Source organism: Nothoprocta perdicaria, unplaced genomic scaffold, assembly GCF_003342845.1.
Source record: "Nothoprocta perdicaria isolate Ctin4 unplaced genomic scaffold, notPer1 scaffold_269, whole genome shotgun sequence".
Taxonomy (NCBI): Eukaryota; Metazoa; Chordata; class Aves; order Tinamiformes; family Tinamidae; genus Nothoprocta; species Nothoprocta perdicaria.
This window is the reverse complement of record NW_020455498.1, coordinates 779,154-801,105: the sequence shown is the minus strand read 5'-3', so window position 1 is coordinate 801,105 and position 21,952 is coordinate 779,154. Positions and strand designations below refer to the sequence as shown.

General features: G+C 38.5%; 1 protein-coding gene across 3 annotated transcripts in view; it reads left to right on the top strand.

Annotated features, from left to right (window-relative positions):
• The window catches only part of AMPH (amphiphysin), a 101,791-nt gene that overhangs the window by 72,572 nt on the left and 7,267 nt on the right, over nt 1–21,952 (top strand). For 2 of the 3 annotated variants that reach the window (XM_026040817.1, XM_026040818.1), the window contains exons 12-18: nt 1,272–1,379; nt 4,389–4,412; nt 5,627–5,650; nt 8,271–8,303; nt 9,423–9,473; nt 10,963–11,097; nt 18,902–18,958. In XM_026040817.1, the coding sequence (XP_025896602.1) occupies nt 1,272–1,379; nt 4,389–4,412; nt 5,627–5,650; nt 8,271–8,303; nt 9,423–9,473; nt 10,963–11,097; nt 18,902–18,958 (432 nt within the window). The remainder of the gene's footprint in view (nt 1–1,271; nt 1,380–4,388; nt 4,413–5,626; nt 5,651–8,270; nt 8,304–9,422; nt 9,474–10,962; nt 11,098–18,901; nt 18,959–21,952) is intronic. The other variant, XM_026040819.1, reaches the window with a different exon arrangement.

Below are 21,952 nucleotides of genomic sequence, written 5' to 3'. Positions count from 1 at the left end.
ATATGAATTTCTTTTTTTCCCCTCTCTCTCTTCTCATGTGTCCCTAAGCACATGTAAAACTATTGTGCTCATGTTACCCGATGGCAATGAGTTCCCCAGCTGAACTCCATGTCACATGAAATGCTACCAACTTTYCTTTATTCCCAGTATTAATAGTAACACCAACTCAGAAAGTTTATGCTCTTTAGTGTCTTTAAAACCTCAGCCTTTCTACTATTATTATATCAGCTCTTAATTTGCTATTTTTATGCTGGCCCKGTTCTTCTAGCCTTTCCCTGGCATCCTGTTTGGCCATGGTCAGGGAGAGGAAGTTGGGCTGTGTGGTCTGACCCTGTGTTACCATTCTTATGGAAGATTATAGGTGAATATATGTACAAATCACTCCCATGGTACTATTTCCAGTCTAAACTCCTAATGCTAATTAATAATGCTGCTAATTAATATTTTATTAGCCACATATACATCCATAAACAAGAGTTTCGCTCACTGTTTAATAACATTGAACAAYTGGGAGTGCTAGCCTTGCTGCCAAAACTAAGATGCTACCCTAGAATATTTATTAGTGATAATTAAATCTCAGCTACAGTTGTTAAATCAGTGAAAAATGGCCTTTTGTGTTGAGACATGCTAATTATTTSTTCATGTTGATTTACAGAGAGAATGACCCACAACCTGTAGAACTAAAACAACTATAGTGACCTCAGTGACTTTGACTAATTCATTAATTGCAAATTAAAAAAAAAAAAAAAAAGAAGATGCAACATGTAATCTGGTTTTGCAAGAATGGATAAAGGTAGCAAGATTGATTTAGTTACATAAGCTGTTTCCTAAGGATTAGTACTAAGGGCATCATTAATGTGAATGTTATTCAGAATTGAAATTTAACTCAACTGGATTTATGGAATTTTTACAAATGTTTGTGTTAAGGGGAGATTCACTTACTAGAATGTGTGGGCTTTGAATACCAGTTCTGCAGCTTTTGATTTGGGTATCCTACTCAACGTACATGGAAAGGACCTTTACAGTCAGACAGTGAACACTCCACGCTCTTTCAAGAGGGCTCCAGTTTGTTTAGTCTGAAAAGACAGAGATGCACTATGCAGAAATCAAAAGCATCATGGAATATTAGCTCATAAAAAAAAAAAAAATTGAAGCTGCACTGCAGCCTGAAAATCTGGAATGTAATTTTTAGTTTTCTTTTGCCTCTTAATTTTTTGGTTGCCCAGGGTTAWTTTTAAGAGGCTAATGTTCAAAATCTTCTCTTCTCCCAGAATGAAGTTCCTGAAGCTAAGAAAGAGGAATCTTTGCTAGATTTGGACTTTGACCCTTTCAAGCCAGAAGTGGTGTCAACAGGAGTAACTCATTCACCCATGTCTCAGGTATTTCTTTACCTTGTGGTAGATAGATAAACATATGAATGCAACTTTCTGTGTTTACTAGCAAAGGTTTGTCTTATGTAGCTTGATCTTGCTGAGCAGCTCTTCTCAGCCATTCCTGCAACATCTTTCACCTTCAGTAACCCTGTGTTCCTGGATGATGGACGGCAAGGGAATGAAATAGTCAGGTGGTAGAATGAAATGTTCATTCAATGAAAATGGTTTCTAGTACCTTGGCCTTGACTTTGGYGTATGATTATTTTCCGTCTTTAATGTAGCTTTTAGTATTGACATCATAATCCTCCAAAACTGGATTCATGACATTTTTTTCAGACAAAGCTTTGACTCCTGATGTCTGGAAAGAGGCCTCAGGAGACCTAGGTCGTATTGAGCCAGCCATGATGGAATTTCTGTACCAAGCAGGGGATGTGATACAAGTGGTTTTGCTCTCATCAATCATTTTAAAACCTGTTTTCAAGGAAAATGAGAGAATGAAATARCATGTTTCCTTGTAGGATGATGTGTTAAAGGATTTTTTCATTCTATGAAACTATTTCCCATGCTAGTTTCTCTCAGSAGTACAGAGAAGAAAATAGAGGCCAATAAGAGAGTTGCTGATTTTCTGTGGCTTGCCTCAGGGAACCTGCTATTTTAAAATGCAGAATTCATTCTCAGTGCCCCTAGAGCTGACAGTGTGGTAGGGGAGTTTCCCTGGCCAGCAGAGCTGGAAGTCTCCACTGCACTCTGACAAACGAAAAATATTCGCTTCCTGCAACCTGTTATCCTTATGGCTATCCCTAAYCTAGTTTATACTGAGAGATATGAAAGGTCCAATCATCTCTTCAGGAATGAAGCACTGGGAAAAGAGTGGGCAGACACAAAGCTTTAAGGCTGAGTCAGTCCTGATTCTCTGCTGATCTTTCCCAGTTAATTAATTTTCTCTTCGCTGTATGGGTCTAGTTATGTAATGAGATCTGTAGTGATCTCTAATGGGTTACGCAGTGTTACCACTCAAACATTAACAGCGTTTTCTTATTGTGGTTTCATCAAAGGAGTGCTTAATTATAGTAGAGGCTTTCTGCATCTTTATTGTTCTTTTTCTTGCTCCCTGTGAAGAAGAAAGAAAATAGAAAATAATCCTTTGTCATTCAGCCTTGACAGAAAATGCTAGCTGTGAGTTTGCTAATGCTACTCATTCAGGTTGTCTTGTAATAACCCTGATTAGAGCAATGGGATAGTTAAACCAAAGGCTTTTAACTTTCATGAGGCAGCATGTGTGTGCCCTGATAGCCTAATACACAGATTGTGGAATGATTTACTCCTTTAGTGAAAAATAACTGGTTTTGATTCAACTGTACAATGAAACACAGAATGCAATTCAATGCAGAAAATACATCATGCATATGTTTTCATCTAGGTGCATACAATGCATTTACTGAATGCCTTCTATCTCTTTTCTCTTTTTTTTCCATACATACATATGTATGTATGTTTTTGTGTGTGTATATATATATATGTGTGTGTGTGTGTGTATATATATAAAAGATGAGTCTTGTGCATGGATGAGTCAGAGCACTATGCTTTCCAAAGAAGAGAACATAGCCCTGCAGTGAGGCTTTCTGTGTCACTGGATGTGACAGGGTCATTGCTATGGGAGCACAGATGGGATGAAATTTATTATCTCCATATTCAGAGTCTTGTGCTACTTTACAAGGAGATTAAGAACAGAGCTTTAATGCATTTTCTGAATGTGTATATGTATTTTTTTAGCCTCAGTCATGACTTTTTTCCCCCAGCAAACCATGCTGAAGTAGTGAATTGAAGATAAGAGTAGGTATCTTTGCACAAGTGTTCCTTTTCCTGGGTACTCAAAGGCATCACTCTTTGCACTGAAGTCAGTAGGACTATTACAATTTGCATTAGAAAGGGCTATAAGAAGAGACCTACACTTTTTTCTTAGAGCTTTTATGTTCAGCTAACACAGTTATGGTAGAATAGGCAGGTACATTTGAGTGGAAATACATCTATGGAAAAAAAATATACCTAGAATTAAAGAAAATGTAACTGAGATTTAGGTGTGGGTGTTGATTTACTGTAATTTTGAGTATGGAATTACTATTTTTGTCTTTTATTAAAAAAAGCAGAAGTGGCTTTGGAAGCCATTCTGTGCTTTGTAAAATACAGGCAATAAAAGAAGCTAAATGCAGCCATATCTTCATTTAGGAAAATATGAATTAGATATCACATTTAACATTGGCAAATATTTCAAGAAGTTCCAAATTTATTTTTATAATGTCTTGTCTTTTWATTTTCTATTGACTTGGACCTAGGAGTGAACAAAGTAGATATATTATAAAGCATCCCAGAGAACTTTTGAAACAAACCAGGAAAGTCCTTCTCTTGTGGACTATTTACTTAGAACTGATGGCAGCTTTTTTCTTTCATCTGTCCATTCAGTTCTTCTGCTTTGAGGCTACCAACATTTCTAATTAACAGGCTGGCAAGAAATTGAAAACACTGGTCAACTTTCTTGTTTTGTTTCCCTAAAAACATATAATTTTCTTTTCTGGTATCAGACTTGTGAGAAAACCCATTTATTGTTCTCAGTGGATAACTGGATCATTTTGTTAAGCTCACTGAAAAGCTTGACCTGTAGCTTACACAGGCCGTCATGCCTGCATCCACTGAAAGATATTCAGAGTCACTAGCTCAGAATCCCATCTTTAGTCTAGTACTTGATGGTAGGAATTCACTGGAAAAGAGCAACTACTCTGCAGTAGGAGATACCAATCCATAACATACTGCCCATCCTGTTTAGCTAAAAAGTATATTCTACAGATATGTGCAGATACAGATACATACACACCCACACATATACAGAAAATATATTTAAGTATGCAGATAAATAAGCTTATATCTCTGCTAGTTAATGTACACAGTTACGTAGCATACTGAATATGTGATATGCAAACAGTATTTTTCTGAATGCTTTTTCCTTCCCTTATTTTTCAGACATTGCCATGGGATCTATGGACGGTAAGCCTGACACTTTGTAATTTGGGGTGTTTATGTGCCTCTGATTTTGAAATCCCCTAAAGTCATTTTTATAATCCTTTCCCCAGAATCCAGGACTTTACAGATCATGACAAATACTTTAAAGTAGATGAAACCATCTAGGATTCTTCAGAAACAACAGAATTGTTGTTTTTTGGCCTACAAACATAAATGATGTCAGTACTTTAGCCTAATAAGATTCACAATCACTATAGCTGTTTTTCCTGTTTTTATTTGCATATCTCTGTTATCTGTCGTAGGGTAGTCCTACATGTAAGTCACCTGTTTTAATAATTTGAAGATGTAATTCCTCAGGATTTTAACCCAATGAACATATTTCACAGAATCCAGGAGTGAAGAAAGAATTAAACTTGTTCTTTTAATAATGGCCATACACTGATCTGGATTATTTATCAAATTAGCTGTTGCTGAAGGAAACTCCAGGAATCCTTCCTTCTATCTCCTAGTGTTGAATTAGATAAAATGCTCTGCAAGAAGAAAATAGTTCATTTTTGTGAGCTTTATTTTGGCTTTCTGTCACAGTGATAGCTGGCTTTACCTGCTCTGTAATTAAAGAATAATATAACCCAGAAAAAAAAAACGTTTTGAATTCATAGTTCTTAACTAATATATCTTACTAGTAATTTGGGCCTAGTTTATTTGTTGATCTGTCTTGTGGCATTTGCATTTCTTCAGACTGTTGGTATAGATAGTTGGCTTTGTGAGCTTGGGCCTTTCTCTACCTGGGTGTAAATGCCTCTGCATGCTGCAAAGGCTGTGTGCTAAAGGCCTGAGTGAAGAATCTGYGCCTTAGCATAAACAGAAGTAAGGCCCAACGCCACTTGGGTTGCTTCCTTTCTTCTTCAGTCTCCCAGAGCAATTCCTCTTTTCTGCTGAGGTCTAATAGGGTACCTGTGCTAAACATCTCAGGGGCTTTTAGAGGAAAGCAAAGCGTCGTAATTTTCAGTGCATGTAAAACTTATTTTCTAATATAATCCAGTGGCTGGAAGTGTGGTTTAAATTCACTGGACTGTGATTAGTGTTCAGTGGCAGTCTGGAGACCTATAGTCCTTCCCCACACCAATTCAATAATCACTGCTAGGCAGAGAACTGGTAATTATGAACTGATAATTGCCATAACAAAAAAGCATCAAATTATTTTCTTTGTTGTATATGAATGTCTTTCTTCCATACAGACAAGCAGTGAATTGGTGCAGCCGGTAAGCAAACTTCCCCTCAAAATTACAACCACTTTAGAGACATGCTTGAGTTAATGTGATATAATATATAGTTTTTTTGCGTTGTCTATTCATGCTGCTCTTTTAGATTGCAATCTGCTTTCTCCTAACATTGCAGATCACATAGCTTTTTCTAAAACTGCTGTATTTAGTCACTTTCATTCTTTAAATTAAAATTGCTCTAATGAAATATATATTTTGTGTTTTCTCATCAAGTCCGCCTTTATCTTTTTCATCTTGTGTTTTTTCTTTGCTTTTCTGTCTGCTCAAAGCCTGATTCTGCAAAAAGTCTTTCCCTGTGTAACCTGGTCATGGAGGAAACCCCAAACAGTGGGTCATCAGAAGATATTAACAGATCCCAAACTGATMTAGGTTCACTCAACTGGGGCCTTGATGTTAGCACACCCAGTGTCAGCCAGGAAATTACTGCAGGCAGCTCTTTGCTTTTCCCTGGGGCAGAGCAATTCTCAAGCGAATCCACTGATACTCTGCCTGTTAGTGTTTGGCCTGCTGTAGGTGAGCAGGAGGACGTTGCTCCGGGGTCAGCTTCTGTAAGCGGAGACCAGAGGACTTCACTGGAAGCCAATTTGGATCTTAAAAATATCCCATGGGAAGATGTTGCAACTGATCAGCCTTTAGAGACCATAACCAGTTTTGAAACACCCACCATGGGAAGTCATAGCTTGCTGGATGAATCTCTCCCATGTGAAGTGCAAAAGCCAGAGGAAGAGCAGGAGGAAGAAGAGTCTATATGGACAGGTGCCAAGCCAAGTGAAAAGGTAGAGACCAGAGCTGTTAACTACAACGATGTAGAAGGTACAGAGGAGCTGGAAGAGACAGGTTGTGAAATTAAAGAGAACAGAGAGGCGGAACTTCATAAGGTTTTAGCAAAGCCAATTGATGAAATTTTAGTAGGTACACAGGCAGAAATTGTATGCACTGCAGAAAATAATGATGGGGAAGTTGGGACAACTAGCTGGGACAACCTAGAAAATGCTGGGGAAAMAGAATTCAAAGATATAAATGTCATTGAGGAGACAGATGGAGAAACACCATTGCTGAGCACAAGGTTGGAAGATGAGGATAAAGCAATAGTGAACAACTGTACAACTACAGAAACCCCTGGCACTGAACCTGAGAAAATCTTGGGTATCTGGGATCAGGACCGTGAAAGGACATTTGAAGATGGCTTAGACCGACCTGGTAATGCTACTGGAGGCAGTACCTCCATGGAAAGTATAAGCATGACTGGACGTGTTGACTTAGAGGTAACTGACCACACAGAAAAGTACTCTACAGATACCGGGAACATTCTGTGTGATGCTGAATTATTCAGTGCAGAAGAGCCTGGTAAAGGAACTGAAGACAATAGTATCAACTTCTTCCAAAACGGCAGTGCTACTGCTGAGTGTCAACCAGCTGCTGAGAAAGAAGGGGCATTCCTGCCCAATACAGCTGATGCTGGTCATGAACCTTGTGATGATTCTGGCCTGGGACACAGAGAAGATCAAATGGTAGATAGGGCAGCAGAAGCAGCAGTTGCTGAAGAACATCCTAGTAACACTGCTGTTCCCGAAGCCTTGGAAACAGACCCTTGGCTGGCAAACTGGGATCCAACAGTCACTAATGATTGCTGGGGTTTTTCTAATCAGTCAGGTGGCCAAGCTAATGGATTGGATAATTGGCCTTTTTTCCCCAAGCAGCCAGACTCTGAGGAAGGTAACATGGAAAATGTTTGGTTAGGCATTAGTGATAAATGGTCCACGCAGGACCTGGGAGGGACTGATAATAGTTGGGGAGAAACAGGTGTAAGCACAAGCGATAAAAGTCAGGAGGCAGCAGTCAAACAAGGCTCCCCTGGGGAGCAGGCAAGCACTAGCAATTCTGGACTGAGCAAGGAAGTAGCTAGACCCTTGGTTCTCTTTCAAATGGGAAATTCCAGAAATGCTAGCACCGAGAGTTCAACTAGTCCTAAGGACAATGAGACCAACAACTCAGATTTATCTGAAGATGAAATTGCTAACCGGAGATATGGATTATTGTACCAGGAAGTTGAGGCTGATAAAGAAGAGGTACCTACCCCAGTGTGTAGCCTAGTCTAGACAAAGAATTCCTTAGGCCATGTGTAACCTTGTTGTTTAAAAACAATCCRTTTATGTTTCCCACTAGCCCTTCTCAACCCTTGCTACTCTTTTCTGAAAAATGTCATGCAGCTGTTCAAAATGTAGTGCACTTCAGCCATGCAATGAAGCAGGCTGACAAAGATACATTTAAAAAGGTATTGAACTTTGAGCTGTGAAGGCATATAGTGCCTCACAACTTGTTTATCTGTATAATTTTAAATGCACCTAGAGTCCTTTTTTTATGAAATTCCAAAGTCAGCCTGCTTTTTGTTTTTATGTGGTTTTTTTTTTTTTGAGTCTATGAAACCTGTTATCAAATAGCTCTGTCGTCAAATTTCTTGCTGCCTTGCCCTTCTTTTTTATTTTTAGTTATTTTGAAAATGTTTGGTCTATTTTTATTTTGCAAATAAAAGCACTTTGACTCATGTTTGGGTTTAGTGAACAAATGATAATTTGTTCTGATCTTTGCTTCTACTTAGGCATCCAGCACAGCATTTAATGGATTTGCACAGGTAAGAAATGAACATGTTTTGAGAGTTTTTTCTGTGCTGTTAGAAATAGATTAGGACTGGCTGTACAATTTCCAGAAATATGTTCTGCTGACTAGCTTCACAATAATGTTATACCAAGACAACTCTAAGCCCTGTCTGCTCTCTAAAATGGTTACTAATGTGCTAGAATGATGCTAATACTCTTGATACTTATGGCATTGCTGAATTTAATAGCAAATCTCTCACTGCCTAAGGTGGGATTAAATTTTTGCTATTTTAGCTTTTTTATTACATCCTTTTGTGATTTTTTTCTCAGTTCCCAAATACTGTAAATCATGACTTCCTCCGTCTTACACACTTCCAGTAACTATGTGTGTTACATAAAACTCATTTCTTTCTGTACCTCTATTTTCACTTAAAATACATTTTAATCTGATAGTTACACCTAAATTATTTGTTAACTGCTATGGGGATGATGAGACTCCCTGTAAGGTGCTGCAGGGGTGATACGATCGAAGATCATTAATTGTGCTGTCAAAAATGCAGGGCTGTGGATTGTCGGGGTCTTCTTTAAGTTCCAGCAGCTTTCCAGATTGGCTTATCTACAGCGTACCCTGTACACTGTTTCTCAAAAAGCATGCAAAAAAGTGCTAATATTAAGCTAGAAATGAGCCTTTTAGTAGTAATTCATGTTGCTTGAGCCCTTTTAAACCAGTAAAGAATCCAAAAAGATTGGGTTGAGGTGCGAGGCTCCCACCCTTAGTCATTAGGACAAAGTGTTTGCGCCASGGAAATCAAAAGTTGACACTGACCGACTTCAGTGTGGATAGGATTTTACCCATCAATGTTTTCTGATAAAATAGTTTTGGATGATTAAGATGTTCAAAATGTATTTTTCCACATTTGTACCTACTTAGTACAGATAAAATTTTTGTACCACAATAACTTGCCAATATAGGTAATATCCAAGGAAAAGCCTAGAATGCAAATGATGTGAAAGTAGCATAGAGGTAGTTTAATTTATGAGAAGTTATTGATGGTTTGCCTAAGTAAGTCATGGAAAACTATGTCTTTGGTAATCTCCTATAAAAACTCCATCTCAAATATTTTTGCCTCATTGTTTTTCATTTTTATGTCTAGGATACCTCTCTGTTTACAGTGCAATCAAAAGAGAATGTGACAGAAACTTTGGTAAGTTGTATTTTTTGCTTCATTTTTACATGTCCTACAAAAAAAGTAATGTTTTTACTTTGTGCAAAGATGTTTGATCCTTGTATGTGTTGCTATTCTCTTACTTGCAAAATCTTCATCTGAAAGATCTGGTGAGTGAGTGGGTCCATTTTAGTTGTACAAGTCTCTTTTTCAATGAAAAAGTCTTTCTCAAGCAAAGCACAGAGAGAAAGAGAAGTCTGTATTTCTAACTCTAAAAGTTTCTCCCAGAATTCAACTTCAAAAATCTCATTAGTCATCTTACTTGGGATAATTCTGTTTTAGATTTCTTATTTCGGTGAAATTCTCTAGAGCTTGTATTAATACATTAGACAGAGAGGTTATGCACAGCATGTTACCAGCTAATGAATGTTTCTTGATATTGTGTCAAATCCTGAAGGCCTTGCTTAGTCAAACTTCTGTGTACCTCATTAAAAAACAGTCTTCAAGAATATGTAAGAAGTGAAATGCTATGAAAATTTCCTGAAAAATACTGGCAAGGGAAAGATTTTAATATCTTTGAGAATTTTATGGGTCTCTTTATCGCAGGAGACCTTACAGCCAGCTGCATGTTATTAAATGYTAAGCAATTAAGTAGCTTTTGAGTTTCATCTTATGCTGAACATTTTTTTCCATGGGAATTTGATCTATTGGGATTGTTTAGTTGAGACAACCGTCTTTATAAATGGGAGTGCTGAGTTCAGCCTGTAGCCTCCTGTGTGTAGGTCGTTGCACGGTGATGCAGAGAGATCCCATCTCCACGTTGGAGATTCCACTTGTGCTCTACTTGAGCTACTTTGCTACAGAACTAAAATTGTTGCAGGCTGATGTCCGGTAGATCCTCTGGCTAAAAATGAGCATAGGCCAGAATTTAACAGGGTAGAAATTCCATTAGTGTGACTGGTAAATGGATGCTTGGTAGGTAATTGAGAATTSAAGAGAGAATGCATGTTGGTAAAATCTGGGATGATTTTCACACTGCAGGAATCCAAGCAGCCAGTGGTTGCCCATGTGTATGTTAAAGAAAGGGTCTATGGTATTTGTTTTCTACCTTCACTTGAAGAGGGGCCATTTTCTCAGAAAACTGACTGAAGTAAGGAATATTCCATAATTTTAAACTCCATAAAGAGTCTTGGAGAGGGGCACACAAGAGCCAGTTTCAGCTCCTGGCTTTGCCATTACTGAATAGTGTCTGTAACTCAGTAAAACTTTCATTCGTTGCAAGTGAGGGAGGAAAGGAATGGCTCRGATTACACAAAGCACTTGGTGGAAGAAAGCATTCTTTATAAGCATTAATGGGATGGTGTGAGGCCAAGCACTGCTGTCCTCTTCCCAGCAGAGTACAGTAGGACTGAGCCTGTCGTGTGGCAGCTGTGAGTGAARCAGCACTGTCACGGACAAAGTTCCCATTCCCCTCCTTTACTTTTCAATGATTTTTCCACTGTCTACTTGAAAACCAATAAAACAAAAGACTGAGGCCGAAGAAGCTCCACCTGGGGAACCCAAGGCTGAGGAAACCCCTGCTGCTGCCGTTCCCGAAAAGGAGGCCGTTATCGAAAAGGAGGCCATCCCTGCTGAGCCCGCTGAGCCAGCAGAGCAGGCTGTGGTGAGTGACCGGTTCTTCATGTGCTCCTGGGCSTCATCTGAGCCACCTTTCACCATGGTGACTGTGCCTGCTGCATTTCAGCCATCCTTTCCATTCTTCACCATCTGCCCGGCTGGTATCCCCAGCACCCAGCTGTGTCAGAGCATGCCTTTGCAGCATGCATGCTCTTCTCAACCCTAAAATGTCATTCCTCTTAAGTGTCTGGCATTTTGGACTGAAGTTCAGCTGAATGACTGTTGAACTTTTTGTTTGATTCCAGACAAACTTCAGAAAGACAAAGAATTGATGCCATTTATAAATGACCTTATTAGCGTGCTTTTGTTTGTTTATCTGTTTTCCTCATTTGAGGCTGAGCTGTAAGCATYAAACCACTGCACATCTTTTATGGTCCTTGCTTGGGCATGAAAATATCAGCAAAACATGACTGTAATGTAAATGTCTACAAGTCTCATGGTTTTAGAGCCCATTTTCTGGCTGAGGAGGGAAATCTAAAGCACCAATGTGAAGATATTGAGATGTCAGCATTCAGGAAAGAGTGAGGGGAAAAAGAAGTGACAGGCTCTACCAGAACATAGAAGGGAAGGAGTTGTCTTGTTTGTTTGTTTGTGTGTTTTTCTGACTAGAAGCCTTTTCTGACAATGGGTATCCCAATGAATACTCTTTTTATCCATCCTCTTCTTACTACAGTCACAAGGTCCTAAAGATGGGTGACACCTACAGRCTAAGAAACCTTAAAAGAAAAATGAATCACTGTTTGTAGGTTCCTGGTCCAATCATGTCAGTGTCAACACCTTGTGTTTTCCTTGACACCAAAATCCAAGTGTTTGTTGCTGTTAGAATCTGAACRGGAGTTGCTGGACAAAATCTCAGGTGGTAGTGATCTCCCATGAAGCCAACTAAATATGAAGTTGTGCAGCTCCTGCTCTTTAAACAGTTACAGATTCACAGAATATTTAAGGTTGGAAGGGACCTCTACAGATCATCTAGTCCAACCTTCCTGCTCAAGCAGGCACACCTAGAGCATGTGGCACAGGGTGGCATCCAGGYGGGTTTTGAAGACCTCCAGAGTAGGAGACTCCACAACCTCCCTGGGCAGCCTGTTCCACTGCTCTGTCACCCTAACAGTAAAGAAGTTGCTCCTCACCTGGAGACGGAACTTCTTGTGCTTCAGMTTGTGGCCATTACGAGCATTCTTCAGAATGCACCTTCTGGGGAACTTGAGGTGATGTCCTCAAAGGCATCCCCTGGTTGCAGAAAAGGGCAATCATTCATTCCAAGAATGAGTAAAACAAATCCATATTATTTCATTTTCCCAAAAGTTTGCTTTACTGAATCATGAATCTGAGGAATGATCCTAAACACTGTTGTGTAAAACTAGACAGAGGAAAGATTTGTTTCCTGGGTCAGTTCCTCTGCCTCTGAAGTCAGTGGATGTTTTATAGCTCTGCTTTTGGCAGCTGASCACACTTCACAGTACATGTTCCCAGTGGAACAAGGTTCTCCTAACTGAACCTTCCTTTGGCCTTAGGCRAGTCTCCCTGTATCAATCTATTAAGTAGGGATAATGATACCCTCCTTTTCATAAAGGTGGGAATTTTTCAGTAAAGCATGTGAAACAGTGCCATATGGGAAACAATGAAGTGGGCTGTAGCAAATGCGGAGTAGCTGAAGAAAATCAGTCATTAGCAGCTGTGGATGCAGCAGTGCATCAGAAGAAGGGTTGTCAGGTGTGCAGCTACAGTAGCATAGCATGTGTCTGTTGCTGGAGCTGATCTTGTTCAACATTTTTATGAATGGTAATGGTTCGTACACTTCAAGACTGCTGCTGCCATTTTTGCAAAGACTACTGCTTGAGTAGCGTTATTAATATTGAAGGGTAGCATTAGGATGGCACAGAAGCAGAACGGAGGGGAGGACCTGCAAGTAGTTGGAAGTAGGTAGTATGGTAAAGGACTACCTGCCAGTCAAAGGCAGATTATCTGCTGGTGATGTTGCACGCACAAGTAATACTAAACGAGCTGTTTGCAGGAGGAGGAAGGAAGTGTTAATGTTGGTGTGCAGGGTTCTGAAGTACAAATGTAGTTTAATTAAMGACTCACTTGAATGAAGCAAGAGCAGAGCAGTGCTACTAGTGGGAGACCTTACCTAGTGAGAGGAGGTGGGAGGAAGTCAACTTGTCTCACCAAACAACTGCTGATTGGTGCTGTCTACACACTCATTGGTGGGATGAAAAGCAGAGTGAAAAATAACTATATAAGCTTAAGAAAAGTGTTGGAATGAGAGCATCCCCATATGCTCAGTGTTTCAGAAATACATGTGCTCTGGAAACTGGAATGCTTTTCCCCATTACAGCCATCGAATTTTGGCACATCTTCCATTTTGAAGTAATAGGGACAAAACCTGAASAGGTTTCAAAGTGCTGATCATGAGTGGGTTTATATGATCCAGTTTCTGTGACAACAGATTGGATGTTGTGACCCAGGAGGTTGCTTCCTCTCTGATGTTTCCTATTAATAGGAGATGGATTAGTTCTGTTTTTAATCTTCTGGAGAAAAAAAGTAAATAGCTGTTCTGGGTGGTTACTGCACTCTGACTACATAAAAATTCACTCTTTCAAARAAGTCAAATTCAGTTATATTACCTAAAAATGTACACAGGGCTCATTCTGATTACTGTATCCTTTATACTCCGAGACATACATTACCACCTCAAATCTGCACAAACTGAAAGTGCRGTTTACACTAATAGTCTGAACATAATCATACCAAGTTATTTAATTCATCATTGTTTCAGTTGACAGTGAATTGCTCTTCCTATAGAAAAGATGAAACACTGATATGTTATGAAAATTGTTCTGGAGATAGAATGTCAATACTGGACACCTGCCGTACATGCAGCCAGTTCATACAGAYAGATGAGTTTGCCTGGGTGGTGTCAATCCAAGGTGTCAGGTTCCAGGGGTCTGTACCATGGGATTAAGAAAAATTTATCCAGTGGAAAGGATATGGAAAGGCAGGTTTAGCCACAGCACCTGCCTAATTATCATTCTTCCGTTGGTCTCATCTCACTGAGAGGGGGAAAAAATCTTTTATGGAAAGGAAGGAGGACAGGGCTGGATGACTTTTCTGGAGGACTTAGGGGAAAAAGAAGGATACTCCCTGTCTCTGTCCAACCCTTCCTTTTAGGTATTCAAGTTTTTCATTCTCTTTTTATTCAGTTCCATGGTACACTGGAGCAGGTACAGTGGAGCAAGTAATTTCAGGATCATCCTCTTACACACTCACACACCCAAACTAAGGCAGCCATTCTCTGTGGAGACCCAGCTCTTCCTCTTCTCTTTGTTTTCTTTTGAGTTGATCAAAGTTACAGTAATAATTTGTGATTAGTCTGGAGCTTTCCTCTTCAAGTGACTGAATGACAAGATATAATGCAGAGAAGAAAAATAATTAATCTTAAAAAGTTCTTTCTAAATGGTTTACTTTCTTTTTAATGTAAGGATTTCATAAATAAAAATATGCTACTTTACTAAATAGAAGACAGCTCCTTTTTATCCTAAGATAAAAGTCATAAAATCTATTGCATGTCTTAAGTGCTAATTAAATGATGGGCTGTTGCTGCAGTACTGCTCTTTAAGGAGTTGACTAACATGACCTTTCCAGATAATCCATTTTGCTGCCTGAATGTCACTCTGGAGTTCTTAGTTCATGATCTGTCAGAAGGTGGTCTAGTTGAGACAAAGAATTGCAGAATTACTGGGAAAGAGAGAAAGAAATATAGCTTAAGAGATAGGCAATATAGTAGCAGTCCCGCGGAAAGATCATAGACAGTAAATGTAAGTTGAAYGATTTTGATTAGATAAGTGTGGTGGTTGTTGTTGTTACTTTTAAAGTAGGAACAGAGATGGGGAGAGAAGGAAAGAGGGAGAGGAGGCAGGATGGAGAGTTCTGGGAAAGTAAGTTGAGAGTGGTGATTTTAAAAATGCCTGAAATCATCATTCTCAATTTGGTCTTGAGGATCAGCAGGTTTTATTTAAGGAAGTGCTTTCCAGTAGCTGTTGCAAAGAGGAGTTTTGAGTATTAATATTGATGATAAATATGATGAAAGTTGAGTAAATATGACCAAAACTAAGGAAACAATATGGAAACATGTAATTTCTCATCAGCAGATCTGCCTCTGTTTATAAGTGAGGGTCTGCTTAAAAAGTGGATTTGTAAAATACTGGTTGGTATTTTCCCACTGGGAATCTTCTGTGGGTTTAGGTATTTTATTGTTTGTAGTGTCAGCAGTGAGTTTAATTTTTCTTTGGCATATTTTCTGTTAAATCACATTAAATGAGAAAATTTATGAAATGCATTGGGGTATTATAGGAGACTTGCGGTAAATTTTCTGGCAGGAATTTCTCTTAAACAAGGAATAAACGACCCAGTAGACAATACTTACTTTTTCTACTGTGAGAGTTTTGGATGAGAGTTTTGTGAAAGCTACTTGCTTTTTCATAGCTCATTATTGCCTACCATATTGGCAGGACTTCATTGCAAGAGCTCATCATTAATTGCTGCACAGGATACTATTGTATGTTTGTATATTGGTCGTTCAGGTCTCAAATATCAAAATGGAACAAATAAAASTTTTTATTAGAAGCTGGCACAAGTGGACACTTTTTCTATTTTTTTTTCTTTTTGTGGATAACAACATGTTTGGCAACTGAAGGAGCAGAACAGTCATTTGTTCTGTACCCTGATAGCTCTAGCAGAGCTGATGTTAGCCCTGATTAATCCTCATTGAATGGACTTCTGAACACAGAAATAATTTATTTTCCCTGGTTCCATAACCACCCCAAAGGCAGCTGTCAAATGCAAAGGATATAGTCTGAAGAATATAGTGCGTTAATGAYTTAATGATTTGCTTTTTCAGGTAATAAGATCCCTTCACCCCTTTCACACTGAAACTTCAGCCAAATCTTGAAGCCTCGTTGAGTCGTTTTGGAGCTTTTTTGGTAGATGCTGCTGAACCAGTGTGCCTGTCCTGCTGCATTCACAGGAGAATGTCAGATATGCCACCTAACAGTATTCTCTAGAACAGAGAGAAGTTGAGGAGAAAGATGACAAGCGCACAGTATATTAAAGYGAGAGGTTATACAATTTTTCCATTTCTTATTCTCTTACATGTGGGATGTAAGGCCTGGAGTTCATAGTGCTGTTCAGAGATCAGCTTTTTGACTCACGTTACGCTTGTTAGTTCTGAGAGMGCCTTTCTCTGCTTTCCTTTTGACGCCTGATATTCTGACACCTCGTGCTGTTGTTCTCATTAGAGCAGACAGACACTCASCTGAATACTGCAGTGTTCAAAGCTGTACATAAACATATATGGAGCTGCATCTCCTTGCAGGCACTGAACAAGTACAGCAGAGGCCAAGAAACAGCTTTCATGATTGAGGGTATCTAATTATGGCTGAATCCCACTGTAGGTACAGTTCATTGTACACAAATGGCTGAACATGGAACCTGAGAGAGCAGGAAAATGGACAGATACCAAAGAGCAGTTAACTGATGGGAGAGAAGTCAGACAGATCTTCAACTGGTACAAAATAGTGCTGTTCTACTAAAGTCTGCAGAAACAGAATTTACTCGTTGAGGGAACTAATGTTACTTCAGTCACTTTATATTTTAGTTATTATCTTACTAAATCTTTCGTGCCTTAAATGGCACAGTCTGTATTATCATGCTTCTTATAAACCTTCACCATCCACAAAATACTAATTTCTGACTAATTGAAGGAGTAATGCTTCTAACTTRACTAGTGTGTGAGATTTGTCATTAATTGAGGAAAACTACTGACTTTCCCTTTCCCACCAGAACTGTGCATCTTTACATTTAAAAACAAAACAAAAAAACTATACAGAGGCCCAGACTACTACTGTGAACCTCACTGAGGGGCTTCTTAGCACAGAATACTAATGGATTACTACTAAGAGTAGGGCTGGATCTGGCATGTTCTTGTGAAGTACAGAATGATGCTCCCTTCCRAAGGCATATTGACCCAGAAATACAGCTGATGGCAGAAATTCAGCACTTTTTTCTAGTAGAAACATAGGAAATGTTTACATATGGAAATGCAGTTGAATGTGTATATCTTTTATGGAATATAAAAGCATTTTTGTTTACCTCTTCTGAAAAAAAAATCTTCTGTGGGTGTTTTTGTGCATCTCCTGAACAGGATGTAATTGTGTTATGCAGCTAATGTTTGCTTCTCTCTTTTAAGACCCTCTACGCACTCACTTCTTCAAACTTGCTATAAAAATAAGGGCTCCACAGCAGAGGATTGGCAGCTATAAAGAAGAATAAATCATTAGAAACAAAAGTTATGTAACACTGTAATTTTTACAGGATAGAGCAGTGAGAGGTTTCCATAGTAACCTGCTGTCAGCAACTGCCTTGCCCTGGCATCTGGACGTGTTTAGGGCTTATGATGTGACTGCAGGGAATACCAGAAGATTAGATTAGAAGAAACATGAGTGATATGAAGTTCCAATACAACTCAGCATCCTTTTATTAAAAAAGGAGCATAAAACTATATTAACTGAAGCTTGTAGATTTTTCGGAGTGACAATTAAAGGTGTGAGAAAGGTTAGTTGGAGCCWGAACACAGATGATCTCATAATTAATTTCTGATTTCTAAAAATTATCCATACTGCATGTCTTCTAAACCACCACACAAGTTTGCACAGCCCACATTCATCCTTACAGCTCTTTGAAAAACCTTTTTCAACTATATTTGCAGAACAGGCTCAAAAATTACTTGCAAAATATATGCCTAAAATAGGGGTTTGATTTTGTTTTCCCSTGGAATAACATCTTTAGAAATGATATATGGCTACAGGGAGTCAAATGTGAACAGAAAAAGTAGTACTTCACACTTTTCCAAACTGGAGCACAATGTTAGCTGTTTTGATGTTTTCTTGAACTAAATATTATAAGCAAGCCAGAGAAACAGTCAAAATTGAATGCAAATTCAAGGTGTGGTTGGACTCGCTGTCTAAATCCATAAATGATGCAGTAGATTTGGAAAGCAGCACGGGCACAACTGTCCCTAAAAGCCTGAGGAATAATAGAGACTTTTTCTGATTTCCAAAGCTTGGAACTGGTACAATTTTTACTTTTCTGTAAAGAGAGCCCTAATGTTAGATGCTGTTTATGCTGTAGAAGGTACTGTGTGGTGAATACTGTTTAGCACATGTGATCTGTTAAAAACCTAAATGGGCATCTGATATTTTTTTTTTTTAAAAAGCCCTTTGACATGCCTAATTTGTTTTAAAAAATGTCAGATACCTTCTACATGCACTGAATTTGGGCCTAAAGAAAAAAATAGTTCTGCAAAAAAATGACTTCATTTTGTGAATTATTTCTTGAACAATCTCTTAAAGTGAGTTGCAGCTCAACATATATGGAAGGAGAAGTAAGTACAAACAGTAAGCTCTTCAAAGCTGGTGTTATTATGAGAATATTAATAACAAAARTAAATAATAGTGTCCTTAACACTTCCAGTGTGATGATGGTGATTTAAGGAAAGAAAAAAGGTCACTTCCTGTTTTCTAGCCTATAACTAYTTTTATTGCAGATAAGAAGTGGCAGTCAGAATCTTACAGCTTGCAATGTGCAATCCCATTTAATGCCAGCCATCCATTTCATTGCATCCCATACATGTCATTCTTCCATTAAGCTTGGTTAAAGCAATTCCTCTGCAGCCATAACCTCAGCATGAGCAATGTGATGACCATAGATGACCATATTTCYTTTTTATACAGGACAGTGAGAAGGCAGGGGATAAGGAGACAACTGGAGTTGCTGAGAAAGAGAACGAGGTACATATGAGCAGGCTCAGGAGSATGGCTCTCCTTTAATAAGAGGGAATTTAATAATTCTCTTGCAATAATCTTGCAAGAGAAATTGCAAGAAATTGTTGTCGTTTGCATGTTATCAATATACAGGTGGATATGAAATGTCTGTGACACAGCTACAACACCTGCTGTTCTAGCACCCAGAACATCCCACACAGTGGGGACCTATCCTAGAAATTGCCTGAAACCTCTTATTCTGAATCCTTCTATATTAAGGTGAAACTATAACAATGCATTCAAATGTGCACTGAGAGAAGTAGAAAAGGAATGGCTACTCATTAAATGCAGGAATAGAAAAATAGGGACTGAGAAACTGATCTCCTAATCGTTGCAATCCAATCTCCTAAAAAACTCCTAATCATTAATCACAATTGGTATCTCAAGGTGCTGGCAGTTTCCTTTGTTAAAAATTTATTAATATWTTTTTTTCCGTAATTCTGCACCATGATAAAATTCGGATTCTTTTCACTTTGGTTGCAGAACCTGKTAAGTCAGGCTATCCAAGCCAACGTGCACAGCTGTTTTATAGCAATGAATTTTTTTCTGGCTCCATGGTACCCAAGCTAGGAAGTGCATTCGGCTGCCCTCAACTGTTCCTATTGATCTGCATGGTTTTCTGCTGTGAATGAGACTCTGCAATCCAGGGACTACCTTTTTCCCAGGCAGTGGCTCATAGGCCTTTCTCATCACTGCCATATTCCTCAGTGAGACCAGCTTGCCTCCATGGAAATCAGTGGAAGTACACCAGCAAGGATCTGCAGGATGGGGTTGTAGATCAGATCCTGCTCCTCTGACCCTTAGTATTGACATAGTGCGAAATAATGTCCTACAGCTTCTCCAGGGTTAGCTTATCTTTCCAAATGGGTGGTCCAGCCAGAAACATACAGGAAGTCCTTAATTCTCCCCTGAGCTTCACAGGACTATGTCTTTGAAATGTAACTTTTCACTTTTCTTCAATATGACATAATTTATAGATTCAAGGTCTCTTATCTGATAAACTCACTTCCCCTGTGCTTTGTTTAAAAAGGCAGTATTGCTGAATGCMAAGAGATCAAGCTGTAGTATAAACTAATATCCTGCTCCAGTGGAGGCCAGTCACTCTGTTGTATCTTTTGCGACTGATTCTTCTACTAATCCTGCAAGTCTTCAAGGCTTCACAGGCAATCAAAATATTCCCTAAAACATGACGATTAGTTCCCCTTCATAATACATTAGCTGGCTTAGTTGCAATTATAACTACCTGTCATAAGAATTGCCCAGTCTCTTTCTACATCCTGCTGCAGGGCCGGATCTTCACATGTGGAAAACTGGCATAGTTACATTCAAGTCACAAGTTGAGACACTCAGCCCACTCTAGTCCTCTCACAAGCCCCAGCAGCAGGTTTTTTTTTTTTTTTTTTTTTTTTTTTTTTTTTTTTTGTCCTCTGTAAGGTTGGTATAAATAGAAAAACTGGCCACATTTTGATATTCCTGCTAGAGATAATTTTAATAACTTTGACATTCTAATAGACTGTAGTCTACTTGATCAGTAGAGTTATCGATGACCGAAGGAAAACAGTTTTGTGGGATTAGTTCTCAATAAGAAATTAGATAATACAGATAAATGTATYTGCAAATATACCATTTACCATAACAGGGTATGCAATTCTACCTTTCCCGAGTTCAGTGGAACCAACCTTCCTTCTTTTCTTTTTCCCTTCATTTTCCTCTCATCAAAAAATAAACATTGAACCTCATAGTGAGGTTCATTTTCTGCTACCTTCTATGCACCTTTACAAAACCTTTTTCTRCCTTTTCTATTAGAATAATTGATTATACAATTCTAAGATGTTGTSTACATTCAGTAGCTTATAGACTCTGAGAGTCTGACCCTTTCAGGGTAGTATATTTAAGAACTGATTTATGTAAATTAGAATTCTCCTCCTTAGTGGAATGAAATGGGCTGTACAAATACAATAAATAGGACAGAAGTGTTGATCCTAATCAAATGAGACAGCAAGATCAATTTCTGCAGCCTGCTGCTAGAAGTGCATGGTATAAAGTCGCTCTGATTTGTACTTCATTCCCTGTCTTTTCTATTAGCCTTTTCCTGAGTTTATAACCACTGAATATCTTCTTGAATATCTGCTAAAATCAGTAATACTATGAATGGCAGGTTTGCATTCCTTACTCCAGATTTTCAGGAGAAAGTTTCAACATCTGCCAATGTCATTTGATGTTGCTTCTTTTTATGTTAGGGCATCCTTTGTCACAGAGTTTTGAATTTAAAGTAAAACTTCTTTGATCATTCCTATGAATACTATAATGTTTCCTTCTTTTATGGGAMCTGGAAATTTCTATTTATCACTATAATTAAGAGTAGCGTAAAGAAGTAGTAATAAATATTAAGTACTACCAAAATGCAGTATCTGAAGAATGACTATAAAAAATTGTAAGTAATTCCAGTTGAGGTCTCAGGTAACTGACTTAGTCTTATCTGTGGAGGAGAGATTAAGATGAGGCAGCAAAAAGCATTCAGGCTGTTAACTGAAAATCAGAGACATTTTTGCTAAGTGCAGCTTGATATCAGTTCCCAAAATACTTTTTTTCCTCCCAAATTTTATTTTACCCCAGTACCATCTGCCATAATATATTAAAAATTCTGTGCCCAGGTTAATAGACTTAACAGAATGACTTTTGATCATTGGACCTTTACACTTCAGCCCTTAAATTTAATCCAGTTGAAGTATGCAGAATATACTACTGTGAGCATATGTCGGTATATACCGATGTGACTGTTAGAGTTGAGCCTTGCACATAAATTAGGAAATAGTCTCTGCAGGATTAAGAATTTAACATTGATCTATAGGCAGGATTTTTCTATCCACATTTGAAGAACTGAAGAAAAATACATTGACTTTTCAAACTATTAATCCCATATGCTTCAGTGACAGACTCCTTGGACCTTTATTTGTGTTT